The 14,372-nt window shown below is 37.4% G+C and overlaps 1 protein-coding gene across 1 annotated transcript in view; it reads right to left on the bottom strand.

Annotated features, from left to right (window-relative positions):
- Positions 1-14,372, bottom strand: part of unc5a (unc-5 netrin receptor A) — a 264,346-nt gene that overhangs the window by 185,527 nt on the left and 64,447 nt on the right. Inside the window, exon 3 of the mRNA XM_048603964.1 lies at positions 9,315-9,458. Coding sequence (XP_048459921.1) covers positions 9,315-9,458 — 144 coding nt within the window. The remainder of the gene's footprint in view (positions 1-9,314; positions 9,459-14,372) is intronic.

Here is a 14,372-nt window from a genome sequence, read left to right as displayed (position 1 = left end):
TCAAATTGGTACAGTTGATGCGCAACATTCTGCAGTATAAAACATCTTGTTTAAAGCAGCAAGTCTCAGAATCAGAATCTTCACAAAAATATGATAGATCTCCTCAAAACTAACACTCATTACTTGCATGTTTATTACGGCTAAAATCAAATAAAACTACTGCATAGGTGTACTGAGTATCAACGATAAATATCTATTTCTGCTACAGTAATGTTGGAGTACTTAGTGAATTATAGCAATTGATGGGAACAGGAATTGGCATTTATAAAACTAATTTTGGCAGAGTTTTATATAATCCAAGCTTTAAAATTATATATCAATTTGTTTCAATTGATGCATCATGAAAAGAATTATTTTATTTTAATTTTGTCATTCATGAAATTAGTAATATCACTGCAATATAAGTATAATTTATCTCAGTTCATGACTATTTCAATGAGCCTGAAAGTTTGCATCTTAATATTAAATTATTGGAAACTTTTAGACACAATTGTGGTTCTCCTATGGAATTGGGTGCAATAAATGGAAAGATATATCTTGTGCAACAGAAGCATTATAATATTGTGTGTTACACATTATAGAATACCACTTGCACATGTACAAAATAAAATCTCTTTTCCTGTAATGGCATTAGCATCTTTGCCTTTGGATAATCCTTTTGGCAAGTTTTCCTTTCTTTTTCTTTGTATGTATGTACTACACACTTGTCATTGTGGCATCTGTTTTCCTCTGTGTCCAACTCCTCCTTGTTGGTGCATTCTCATTCTTCCTGCAAGTATCAATCCTGCACTTTATTCCCTACATATCCTTCAATATCTTCGATGGTCTCTGTGAGCAGACATAGAAAGGGCTCAGAGAAAGGTCCGTTGTGATTGCTAAGTCTATGGTGAGGAAAATTAGGAAAGTCTAATTGGTGTTGTGAGAAACACATAAACAGAGAAGGCAGAGATTTGAATTAAAATCAAGATTGAATAGTTGTGGGTAAATCATCACAAGTTATCTTTAATTCGGCTACTTATTAAGAAATCTCACAGATAATCAAGTACTGAAACAATAATTCAAACTTTATTGCCTGTAGCAACCAAATACGACCCCTCAAGTAAGCAACCAGAAGCCTGTGACTCAACTTATCAATTACCTGCAGCTGCTTACTTATCAAAAGTAATTTTGTTCTTCTTACATTTGGCATTGACTGTCTGCTCATAGACACAGCTCTCCTGTGATTAACTCCTTAAATTCTTCTGAAGGGCAATAAAGTTATTCTTGAGGCATATCAAGCAGGCGTTAAAGCAATTTTGTCTATTTGCCTCCACTCCCAGGCATGGCTAATTGCTTTCAATTCCTGTATAAGTTTGTCCTTGTCCTTTAACAGTTTATTCCAGTCAGAGTAATTACTGATTCTTGAATGTAACAGCTTATCTTTGTGGATTCATTCAATCCGTGAACAGTTATTAACATTCTGAAGTCTATAATATCACAGAACCATAATATATAGCAACACTGCAAGAGTATAATCTGTGGTTAAAATTACTTTGAGCCTCTGTGAACACACAGGGAAGAAGGGTTTGATGGGAATATGCAACAGGGTTAGGGTTAGGTGGTCAGTTCTTTGCTGGTACTTGGATGGATTGAAGTGCTAACTTGGGGGAGTGGAGGAACTAGCAGATTGGAGGTCTGGCATATGTATGAAGGTATTACTATTAGCAGTAATGGAAAGAGATAGTGGTGTAGAACTCTTGAGCTTATGAAGGTGCCCCTGCTGAAGAGGTCTAGATCTAATAGAAAACGCTGTGGTGACAAAAGAGCTGAAGTAGGGCAGGGTGAATAAATGAAATGCATTTGAAAGTGGTGCAGGTAATTATTTAATTGGGAATCATTATAATATGATACTTATTTGGAAGAAACAAGGCCTCTAATTAGAGTGCAACTGCCTGCCAAAGAACAGCAGAGTTGCTGACAGCTGGGAATGGGCAAAAAATAGCATTGGGGATCAAGCAAGAGCTGATTGTTTGGAGTAGGGACCACAAAAGGTACAGGCAAAGATTGTGTGAGTTTTGAATGGAGAATGAGTCAGACAAGAGTGAATACAGTAACGTCGTAAAGCTATTGCATTATTTGGGGGTAAATTAAAAGGGGTCATTAGAGTGGTTGGCTCTAGTTAAAGAACAAACAGGCACCATTCACTAAATTGATTTTTACTGTGCCATAATTCTATCATACATGTGAAGAGTTCAAAAATATCAAGATAGATAGGTCGGTCCAGTAGCAGAAAACAAGCTTTGGAAAAGGGAAAATGTTGAGGTTTTGCTTGGTGAAAGTTTATAATGGATATATTTTTATTAGAAATGAAGAAAAACAACTGATTTTAACAATAGTCGGGATAATAATCAGAAGGGCAAGGTTGAGGAGAGATAATGGTGTGGATGGACATCTTGATTTAAGGGCTGGTGACCTTGGGTCACAGGAGAGTGGCAAGGGATGCAGGCTAACTTGATCAGTGTGTGTGGGGTGGGGATTGGTGGTGGTTGGTACTGGTAGGAAAGCATGGACAAGCAGTACTCCCAAGGCCAGGGAATTCAAATGACCAGCATTCAATTTAAAATGAAAATAAAATCTAAGCCTCACCAAAACACTTAAATGAACAACTTGCCACTGTTCAAATATGCCCATTAAAATAAAAAAAAACAAATATATGCTTGAATGAAACCATACACTAAATTACAGACAGGTTTAGTAATACTAGGATTGTTGGAAAAATCCAATCAGTATATTTTTTGTACATCAAGTATTCCCAGTTATGAATTCTGTAATCAAATGATCATCCGTGTATTAATTTACCACTCTATCTACTTGTTTTGCTTTTGATAAACTTGATTAATGAGTTATAACCCAAATCACTTGGTCTGATTGAATGTTTATTGTTTTTCTCTTCAAACCTATGGAGAACATGAGAGAGTTTCAGTGAGCCCATTACTGAAACAAATACTTCTGCTCAACAGATATAAGTTCATACTCCAAGTTGTATTCAGGTATTGTAAGCGTGAGAAGACTGTAAACTGAAGCATTAAAAACATAGGCTAACAGTTTCCACGTTGGATGCTGTAAAGGGAGACATATGAATGGGGATCATGGGATATTTGGTATAAAAACAAAACCAGCAAAATTGACAGAGGTTTGTCTATAAGACAGTGTCATTGGAAAAATCGAATCAAGAGGAGTGGAGATTGCAGGTGGGTGGGTGGAGGACAGTGATATGACAATGTGATCAAAGAATGACAATATTGGGGAATCAGGTGGAAAGATTGCAGTAAAGTAGCTGGCCAAGTGAACTTCCTTTAACTTTGATTGCTAAGACATTGTACTAGAAGAACCCCTGCGTTTATGAGAGTGGGACTTCTCCTTGCATGCTTATGTAGGCTTTTATTCCTGCCTTCTCTGGTTCATTGGGTTTGCTCTGTATATTAATAACCCAAAGCAATCTCAACAGTGGGATAAAGCCAATTGTCCTTTTATCGTAGCTAGGTACACTATAAAAATATTGCAATAGTAGTCATACGTCACCAGCTTATCCATACAACGCTTGTAATCATAAGTGGCCCATTCACATGGACATTTCCGATGATTAGGCTGAAACAGGTAATCAGTTTGCTCTGTCTCAATCTTCAATCATTGATCAAACGACTTTTGTTCCTGAATGAGCTGTCATTCTGAGGTATGCCTTATTACATGGTTTTCAATACAACCAGCCAGCATGATCAAACTTTGTCACAGTCCAGTCTTTAGCACTGATCAAATTGACCACTGGCAAACAACACAAATGTGTCATTTACCAGTTTCGGGTGATCTTCCATCCATTTGGACATTTGATGGTTTTCCCTGAAAAGAGGCTTATCTCACAGTTTTGATGAATATTGACCTCAGGCTAGCTTTCTCAAATCTGCTGCAGCTTTTATGTTGCATAATCAACTGTGTGATAGGTGCACAGCACCACACCTTGATTTACTGGTGAATGGTAAGTCACATCTAGTGCACTGTATCAATGTTAAACAAGACTTCAGCCAGACACACTGTGTCACTAGGTCAGATAATCTGACCTGAGTTACAGCACTTATTTTAAGCACACATATCTCTTCACAGAAAATATTTAAGAAATGACCCACTGATTTTCTAATGATTAGGTCACCCTCCGACTGATTGACCTTTCAAAAGAGCAGGCTTCATGTGTTTTCTTTCCTCTCTTTATGGCTAATCCAGCAAATTGTCCTTTGGAATTTGACAGTTCTGTGAAAATTTACATTTCCTCTATGGTTTCTAATGGCAGTTGAAAGACATGAACAAAAGAATTGGGGTCATTGACATAATTGACTTATTTCTGCTTTCCTTCCTTTAAATGCATATGGTATCTTTTTTGGTCTGTGTATTTGTTGGATTTATGTTTTTGTTTGCATGATGTGTCAGTTTGAATTTGTGACTTCATGATTCGGATTAAAGCAGAAGTGTATTTTAATTATAATTGCAATAAACATTTAAAATAAGTTTGCATTGAATTGGACTGATGTTGGTGTTAAAAACATACGGCAAAGTTAAAGGATTTTAGGCTTCTGGTGGTTGCCACAGTACTCAAAATACTATGGAGAATTTACTTTAATTTCAGATGTTTCTAATTGGAAATTGGGAATAAACATTTTAGGTGTCCTAAATTCAAAGAGAGAAAAGTAAGAAAAACAAGTTTGGAGAAATTTGTCAAATAATCTAAAATCCTGTAAGCTTGAAGTTGCTGTATAAAAGTGACAGTAGAAGTCAGTTTTAAGTTCTATCCAAGTTAAAAAAGCAGCAATACAAATATAGTCAAACTCCCAGAGAACACAATAGATCAGGGAGACCTGAGACCCAAGACAGCTGATATGAAATGATTACTATATGTACTCAAATCTTGTAGACTTTAAACAAATTGATTACCCTGAAAATTGTATGACCCCTGATAATGATTTTAAAAGCTAGTTTAAGACAGGTTGCAGAGTTTGTAGCTCTGTCTAAACCCCAAAAAAGGAAGAAAAATTAACCACTGTACATATGGATTTTAGTCATGTATTTGGGGTAGTGCATAATTACATAATTGGCTGGGACAGGTAAGTATATATGTTACCTTGGGGGAAGAGATACATATACATTAGGAAAAGATCATTGGAAACATTATACGGCAGCAAGGCTACTGAAGGAAGCTGCAGGAGCTAAAAGTAAAGTTCACCAAAAGATCATTCACCCAGCTGTAGCTATATGAAGGGTAAGAGTACAATTGAAGAACTGGGAACCCAGTGATGACCAGATGGCAGAATATTTTCTGTTTTCCAAATTCAATCACAGGATGGGCCAATGAGCTTTGCTCCTGTTGTACCATTAGGCCTCTTTGGCATATTTTACAAGTATTACGTATGACAATTTTAAGTCATAGATACAGGAAACCATAATCATACATATCAGAACCAAACATTGAATGGCCTCAGAACAGCAATTGCAGTGTCTATGAGTAACTATGCATGTATCAAATGTCCTGACAGATAGCAGCTCCTGGCTATGAAAGGTGGTGTGGCTATATGGCATGAATGACACTGGAAGGAGATCAGGATCAGGCACTGAGTGTGACTGTATGCACCCAACCACTACAGTGTGTAGAAGATGGTGAGGGAAGGGTGTCCTCTGAAGCCATTGGCTTCCAATGCTAGGATGAATGACTTGACAATAATAGAGGGCTTTTACTTTGCCTTACCATGGCTAGACGACCCAACAAATCCAACCATCGCTACTACCCTGGAACAGATCCCTTGCTCTGTCCAGACAGTGGGATCTAATCAGGGATTTGTCTTGATAAAGGAAGACAAGACTCTACGCTATAATGTACATAATGAAAAAATGTAACTGGAGCATCAAACATTACCAATGTAGCATTACCAGTCTGGTGCTCAGACAAGATCAGAACACTGTATACTGCCCTTTGAGGCAGATTAGTGAAATGAATAGGGTACCAAAGGTCCACAGTAAATTTACGAACAAGTGATGAAGCAAATCTTGAACTCAAATGAACTTACCAATCATGAGGGAAAGTAGGGTCCAACTCACAGATTAGTCCAGCAACTATTCTGAACTGTATTATAAAGGGAGGAATAGTATTAGCTATATTGGTGCTCACTGATTCTACACCACATATAGAGGTCCACAGTGTGTTCTGTCTACAAGATGCATTTCAGAAATTCACCAAAGATCTGTAGACCTTCAGATAGTATCCTCTAAACTCATGATCACTTCCATCCAGAAGGACAAGAGCAGCTGATACAGGAGAATATCACCACCTGCAAGTTCCCCTCCAAGTCACTCACCATACTGACTTGGAAATATAATTGTTTTTCCTTTACTGTTGCCAGGTCAAAATCCTGGAATTCACTCCCTAATGGCATTGTGGATCTACCTTCAGCACATGGACTGCAGCTGTTGAAGAAGGCAGCTAACCACCACCTTTTCAAGGGCAACTAGGGACGAGCAATAAATGCTGGCCAGTCAGTGACACCCAAACACTGTGAGTGAATTAAAAAAATAGAGAACGTTGAACTCATTGGGGGTTATAGTGCTATGTACCACAATGTAACTGGAGCATCAAACATTACCATTGTAGCATTACCACTGTGGTGCTCAGAAAAGACCAAAACACTCCATACTATCCTTTGAAGCAGATTAGTGAAACAAATAGGGTACCAAATTGGGAACAATAAGGATCCCCACATTGAGGTGCTACCCACTGAGCCATTGTGCCATCCCAAGTGTTTGGAAGGGGGCACCATTAATGAAAGATAGGACATGGGGGACAAAGTGGAAAAATTTCAGTGAAGACAAAGCAGCTTGACAAATAAACACTACATTATAGATTGGCTGGGGCTGTTGTGGTGCAGTAGTTGTGACCCTACTTTTTGAGTGAGGAATTATAACTGAAATAATAACAAGAATTGAAGGTTCTTACGGCGTAGTGGTACAGTCCTCTGAACCAGGAGGCCCAGGGTGCAATCCCACTCACTCCAGATGTGTGTAATTCCCTGAACTTGCTGTGAAAATACCAGTAAATTAATTGCTCAAACATTATCCTGGTAGAATACTACAATCATCCATGAGAGTAGGATTTCTCCTGGCATACACATACATAATAAAAACCATGCTTTTTGAACAAAACATCTGACACTCAAGGCATTTTTGGATACTGGGGCATGCCCTCACCCTTGCCTTGCAATTAGCAAATGGGGTGCAAATCGTGGTCAAAACCTCCATTGTTCAAATTGTTCTTCTTTTCCTCAAGTTTCCATTCAAAAATAGCTGCATATCGACCAATGCCAAATCTCTCATAAACCAGCACAATCTGGCTGTGTTTTAAGTCTCTAATAGTTTTACATTGAAATTTGTATTAAAATAATTCCTTGATATTTTAAAATTATTGTCTGGTGCAGTCTCAGCAATACAGCCAACAGTTTCTCACAATGCCAAGTATATATTCACCGTCACAAGTAATAGAACATAGAACATTACAGCGCAGTACAGGCCCTTCGGCCCTCGATGTTGCACCAACCTGTGAAACCAATCTGAAGCCTATCTAACCTACACTATTCCATTATCATCCATATGTTTATCCAATGACCATTTAAATGCCCTTAAAGTTGGCGAGTCTACTACTTTTGCAGGCAGGGCATTCCACGCCCTTACTACTCTCTGAGTAAAGAACCTACCTCTGACATCTGTCCTATATCTATCACCCCTCAATTTAAAGCTATGTGCCCTCATGCTAGCCATCACCATCCGAGGAAAAAGGCTCCCACTGTCCACCCTATCTAATCCTCTGATCATCTTGTTTGTCTCTATTAAGTCACCTCTTAACCTTCTTCTCTCTAATGAAAACAGCCTCAAGTCCCTCAGCCTTTCCTCATAAGACCTTCCCTCCATACCAGGCAACATCCTGGTAAATCTCCTTTGCACCCTTTCCAATGCTTCCACATCCTTCCCATAATGCGGTGACCAGAACTGTACGCAATTCCCCAAGTGCGGCCGCACCAGAGTTTTGTACAGCTGCAACATGACCTCATGGCTCCGAAACTCAATCCCTCTACCAATAAAACCTAACACACCGTACGCCTCCTTAACAACCCTATCAACCTGAGTGGCAACTTTCAGTGATCTATGTACATGGACACCGAGATCTCTCTGCTCATCCACACTACCAAGAATCTTACCATTAGCCCAGTACTCTGTATTCCTGTTACTCCTTCCAAAGTAAATCACCTCACACTTTTAATCTAATTTTAAATAACTGAAAATGACTTTAAAGATTATACTGAACAATTTAATATTTACAGAGGTATAGTAACCAAGTCATAGTAATTTTTTTTAAAAAAGCTTGTGAAATGTGCATTTAAGTGCCTTTGGACCTAATAGAATCAGTTTGTTATCTGAACTTCCTTAATGGCTCATAAACAGGCACAATTAGTGAAGAATTGCTATGGTGCTTAACTTAATTTGGGGCTATATGGCTTTTTGGTAGGAGCTAGTTTTTAGGGCAGTACTTCCTTTTGTTCTACATTTGTGAGATCTTGATTTGTGTTGGAAGTAATTTCACTTTAAATTCTTCAGTCTTATATTCTGGTTTGGCTGCTTTCAGGTTAATTGTGCTGAAAACAACAGCCCAAGCTAGAGAAAAAGCTACAATATCTATTTGAACTTAACTAATCATTCTTCTAAACATTTTCAATTATCATTTAAATGATAGCATGAAATAGTTTCCATTTAAAAAGCAACTACCTGATTACATGTCCAGGAAATCCCAAAGTGCCTCACACAACAATGTACTTTAAAATTGCAATCATGTTGTTACCTAGCCAAATACTGCAACTAATTTAAGTATAATGGGATTTCAAAAGCAGCAACTTTGAAGAATAGCGATGTTATTTGTGAGAAGAAGTTTCTTTATTGTATTAGGAGGACTTCCTGTACTCACATATTGCCAAAAAAATTATTTCCCATCTATCTGAATATGAAGTTGAGACCCTGGTTTAATACTACATTCAAAATGTTAGCATTTTGAATAAAGTAAACTCCTTCAGTGCAATGTTGAAATGTAAATCCACAATATGTGCTTACATCATAATGAAAGTCTTAATTCAACAAATTCCTGACATAGGTAAGATTACGACTGACTGAACTAAACAGAGCTATTAAAAAACATAATTACAAATTTTGGCAGTCCTGAAATATATTTTTATACGTAACAAAGTTTGGATACTCACATGCAATGCGGACAAAAGCCTTCTGGCTTTTAGTAGTGCCTGTGGTACTCCAGGCCACACATTGGCACCAATATTCTTCTAAGCCAAACATCTTCTCTACTTGTTGCCGTGAAATATCAGTTCGAACTTGTAGTACTGGGAGTCCTGTCGGCAGTAACAATTATATTAGCAAAAACTCAATACGTCAGCCTTAACCTGTTTTGTCACGTGTCATGTGAGTCACAAAAATCAATTAAGCACAGCTTAATTCAACTGATGTTCAAAGATTGTCCATCAACTGGAGAATTTGCACCTAAAATCTATAGTTTCGTTATATGGATATTGTCTTATGGATTTTATATTTCATTAAGATATTTACGTCATTTTTTAGATAATTGCTTATGGGTTTCAGATCATTGCCCATCTCGATCTATCCATTGATCTGCTGACGAAAGAGATATGGTAAATGTATAAGTCAGAATGGTTTGTGACTTGGAAGGAAACATAACAGATGGTGGTGTTCCATTCCATCACTCTGCTTCTCCTCCTCCTCAGCAGTAGAGGTTTTATGGATGATAGAGGCTGTTGAAGTATGATTTTCAGATCATGTAGTTTTTAATAAACATTTTTGAATTTACAACATTTTGTTATACAATTGTGATGAACATTCTGCTTTTGTTTAATTTTTAAGCTTTGAATAACATGATCTATTTAGTTCTTCATAAGTTACAATAAATCAATGAGCTAAAAAAACGAATGAATGTATACTGGATTTTAATTGATAGTGTAGAGCTAAATAAATACTTGATCAAAAATGACCTCACTCCGTATTCTGAAAATGAGAACATATTAACTATCAATTAATTTCACCTTTTGTAAATGTATACATAAAACATCCTGATACTAGTATTTTCAAATAAAGTTATTAAAGGAAAAAAGGAACAAAAAGAAATATACTTCCAAATATGTCCTCATTTAGTTGCTTGAAGATAATCAATACGTTTACACTGCACTAAGCCACATTGTGTATTAAACGGTAGATTTCCAAGCTTTCTAACTCTTGATTGGTTTTGCCAATGTTTAATTGCAGAATACTTTCCCTCAATGAAAACCATCTCTAAAACATCATTACCAGTTTTTGTCCTGTCACTAACTATATCACTCTCCAGTTCTACAACACACAACAGCAATTCTGTCAAATTATGAAGAAGAAAGGGAAATATTAGGAGAAAAAAACAGGTCCTTACTTGTGAAATGCTTTTGATCAATGCTATGTCAAAATCAAAAATATCATCAAATTACAGATGCACTGGTTAATTCACTAAGTACGGATCAATATCCAGAATACTAGAATTAAAAGGGTGAACTAAATCTTTTGTTTTGTTCCTTCCTTATAAACAAAAGCGATGGAACTTGAATGCAGTACACAGTATGTTGTTGTGACTTATTGCAATATAAATGTATTGATTCTCTTCAAGCAACTCAACGAAGCCAGCTTCGAAAGTATGCCTTTTCTTTTACTACTTTCTTTTTTACAATCAGAAGAATACTTGCTTTTGTCCTTCTAATTTAAAGGTTCTGGCAAAGTCATTTTTCATATAAATCTATCAACCCTCTATTACATTCTAGTCTCCATTTTTGAAAATACTTTGGCAAGTGTACGGAATATGTCCTCTGAATTGGAATTCGGCGACTGATTGTTTTTTTGGCGTGCAATTGAAATGTACTTATCATAACATTTCAGCTACCTTCCCTCAATTCCAACTTGTACTTTTGATTTGCTGAGTGAACAGCATTCAGTTTAAGAGCAAAGGCTGAAGTCTCTCAAACCAATAGCGTTTTTGCTCAGTTATTATTTTTACGGCTCACTGGGGTAGTGCACTGAGAATTATTCCTGGACTCATCACAAAATTTAAAGCCTTTATAAAGTACACAAAGTTCCCCAATTTACCTGTCTTTCAGACACAGATTCATGGGAAGCACAGAGCAGGTTTCTGTACTGAACATGAATAACTATTTATTACAAGTAATTAGACTCTACTTAAAGGTAAGCTGTTGTAAACCATCAGCATATAGCATGACTCATTAAAACTCAAATCCCTTTATAAACTGCCCATTACACACACTCAGACAAACAGACAGGGTAAAATAGGTACAAAAATAGAAATTGCGGAGAAGCTCAGCAGTAGCATCTATGGTAATACTTTGAGTCTAATGACCCTTTTTCAGAACTGTAGTCACAGGCTGCAGACATCTGGAGTCAAGGAACCCTCAAAGTAACCAGTAATCTATCGGTTGGAAGGGATTCCATGAACTTGCCAATTATGCCCACATTGAGGAAAAATAAAGATGCAGAGGAAAAATTCATCTGGAGTTATATGAGAACAACAAAGATTCAAGAACAAGGCATTGATTCAGGTGCCTAGACAGATTTGGCGACATCTTTCAGTATGCACCAGCAAGGGTGTCTAAAATGAGAGTGGTCCATCAAATGTAAAACATTGTGCAGCATGGAGAAGGTGAAGAACACTCACTTGGAGAGGTTGATGTTGCAAGGGACCTGGCAGCCACACACTTAGCTGCTACAGAAGTCCATGACAGAGATTCTCCAGCTGCGATGGCTGTGATACTTATGCTAGATACCATCTTATGTTCTGGGGTTTATGAAGGTGCCACATGCATCTGGAAATGCCAGACTCAGTCATCAGCCCAGAAGACAAACCATGGGGTTTTGACAGAAAGGGAAAGTACGTGTGATTGAGATAAAGTAGAAGCACCTTCAGCAGAAAATTCAGTTCTTCCATTCTCTTTTTCATGATCCAAGCATATTTCTCGGATAGCCAACAGCTGGGGAGCACGTTGGTATATTTCACTGACACAAGAAGATGAAACTTAACTCCATGTTACTTAATATAGCAAAGCTTGTGCAGGCCAAGACCGGCTCGCACTCAATTGCCTTCTGTAATTGATTCTCCTTGCAGGGGGGCACTCCTTCCATGGAGGTGGGCATCATTGTAAAGACACAACGCATCATGGCAATCATGTTTTAAATGGTCTCTTCCAATCTCCCTCCAAAAGTATGCCAAGTCTCTGGAAATGCTGACAGAATCTCAGACATTGTCTGTTGTTATTCCAGTATTGTCTTAATTGTGGATGTTCCACAAAGCTTACCATCTGTAGCCAACTGAGGGAGCTCAGAGTCTAGTGCTCTCCATGGGGAATGCTCTACTCCTGTCCATGTATTCAACAGCTTCTCCTGTACAATGATATGCCTCCCACTATGTGGCATGCCAACTAACTTCCTTGTAATTCCTACAGAGATGGGTTTCTGTGGCCTGATCAAGGGAGCACATCATCTTTTGATGGTGTTTTCTCAGAGATCACGGCCTCCTCCCACTGCAACTGCAATTTTATGCTTCATGGAGATTGTAGGGAAAAAAAAAGAATGAAGATCTGCTGCTAAAAGATTAACACACCTTTCTAAGAAATAGCACATATTCACTCACTTGTTCAGATCCCAAGCACATGCATCCTATTTGTTGCATTTTGTGATGTATGTACCATATGTTTCATATCTTGGGAAGAAGAATGTTCACTTCATCAGCAATTAGCAACATTCAAAACAGTGCAATAAATACTGAATAATGAATACAGAGAATTATACAATGATTCATAGAGACATCAGTCACACTAAGTATAACACCTGCAAAATTTCATACTTTCTCACTGTAGTATGATTTATTATCAATATGAAGACTTACTGCAAATTCTTAAAATTCTGTTTCAAAATTTGTTTTGACATAGCCCTTCCATAATATTCTGTATAATTGCATATTCTAACAATGATAAATAACTAACATGAGAAACTGGAAGATTTTATTGCAAATGAAATATAATCATACCAGGATAGATTTTTCTCCATTATGCATTTACAAATTATAAAAAGAACAGATTTAAGTCCTGTATGATTCAATTTCTTCCCACCACAAAGCTGTATCCCTGGCAAGTTTTTCTCCTCCCCCAAATTGAGGGTAATTCTTTAGTTTTAAATTTAGTTACCCTAAGATTCCTTAGCTACCGACTTAGCAATTGCACCAGGACCAGTTCTCTGTTCGTCACAGTGGCAAGCTCAGTAGGAGAGGACTTCATGAGAGGATAGACACAAAGACCAGTTTGGATGCAACTCTAACAGTGGATTGGAAATGATTTCCAGAACCACAGTGACCTGCTTACTACTGGTGGCGTTGTTTGAGCAGACCAGTGCCATCTCATGCTACCCTGTGTTCACCAACAGCAGAGCGCTTACTACTTCCAGGACCTTCCTTGATTTTTACAACTGATGCCATATTTAAAGCTCGGCTGTATTCCAGATCAATCTCCTAGACACAAATAGCCTAATACAGTACTTGTAGTGGAAGGGAAATAAAAAAGAAAATCTTCAAAAGGCATAAAGGTGGCATAGGTGTCATTGCAAACCTAAGCTCACATTTGTAAGTACATTGGTACCTAACATCAACACCTCTCTGATCGACTGTCATTGTAACTGCAGCTACAAGAATAATTTCTTTTGTTCAAAAAATAATTGACAGTTTGATTCTCATTTCATCTTCTTGTGGTAAAATAACACCTACACCAATGTCACTGCCATTAACAGCCACTTTGAAAGATTTCTCATAATTTGCTGCTGCTAAAACCAATACATTTGGCAACACAGATTTCAATTTGTTGAATTCAATCTGATATTCTTGTGTCCATTCAAATGTTTTAACATGCTTGTTAGAGAAAGTCTAAACAATTTTTTTAAAAGAGCTTCAGTGGAAGTTTGGGACAAACATCCGTTAAAATCCACAAAAGCCAAAATATCTCAAAATTTTTGTGTTTTGTTTTCGGCAAAGAAAAATCCAAAATTGCTTTCATTTCTTGAGCTGCTATTTTTGCTTTGCCCCACAGTGTGGCCCAACTAAGTCACTTCTGCTTTGACAAATTCAATTTTAGCCAGATTTATAAGTAACTTAAGCCTTTATAACCAATCACCACTTTGGTCAAGTGCTGCAAACATTCTTCTCAGGTTTGGCTGAA

The sequence above is a fragment of the Rhincodon typus genome, chromosome 12 (assembly GCF_021869965.1).
Source record: "Rhincodon typus isolate 14 chromosome 12, sRhiTyp1.1, whole genome shotgun sequence".
Classification (NCBI taxonomy): Eukaryota; Metazoa; Chordata; class Chondrichthyes; order Orectolobiformes; family Rhincodontidae; genus Rhincodon; species Rhincodon typus.
The sequence above is the reverse complement of the archived record's forward strand: the minus strand, read 5'-3'. Positions and strand labels throughout refer to the sequence as shown.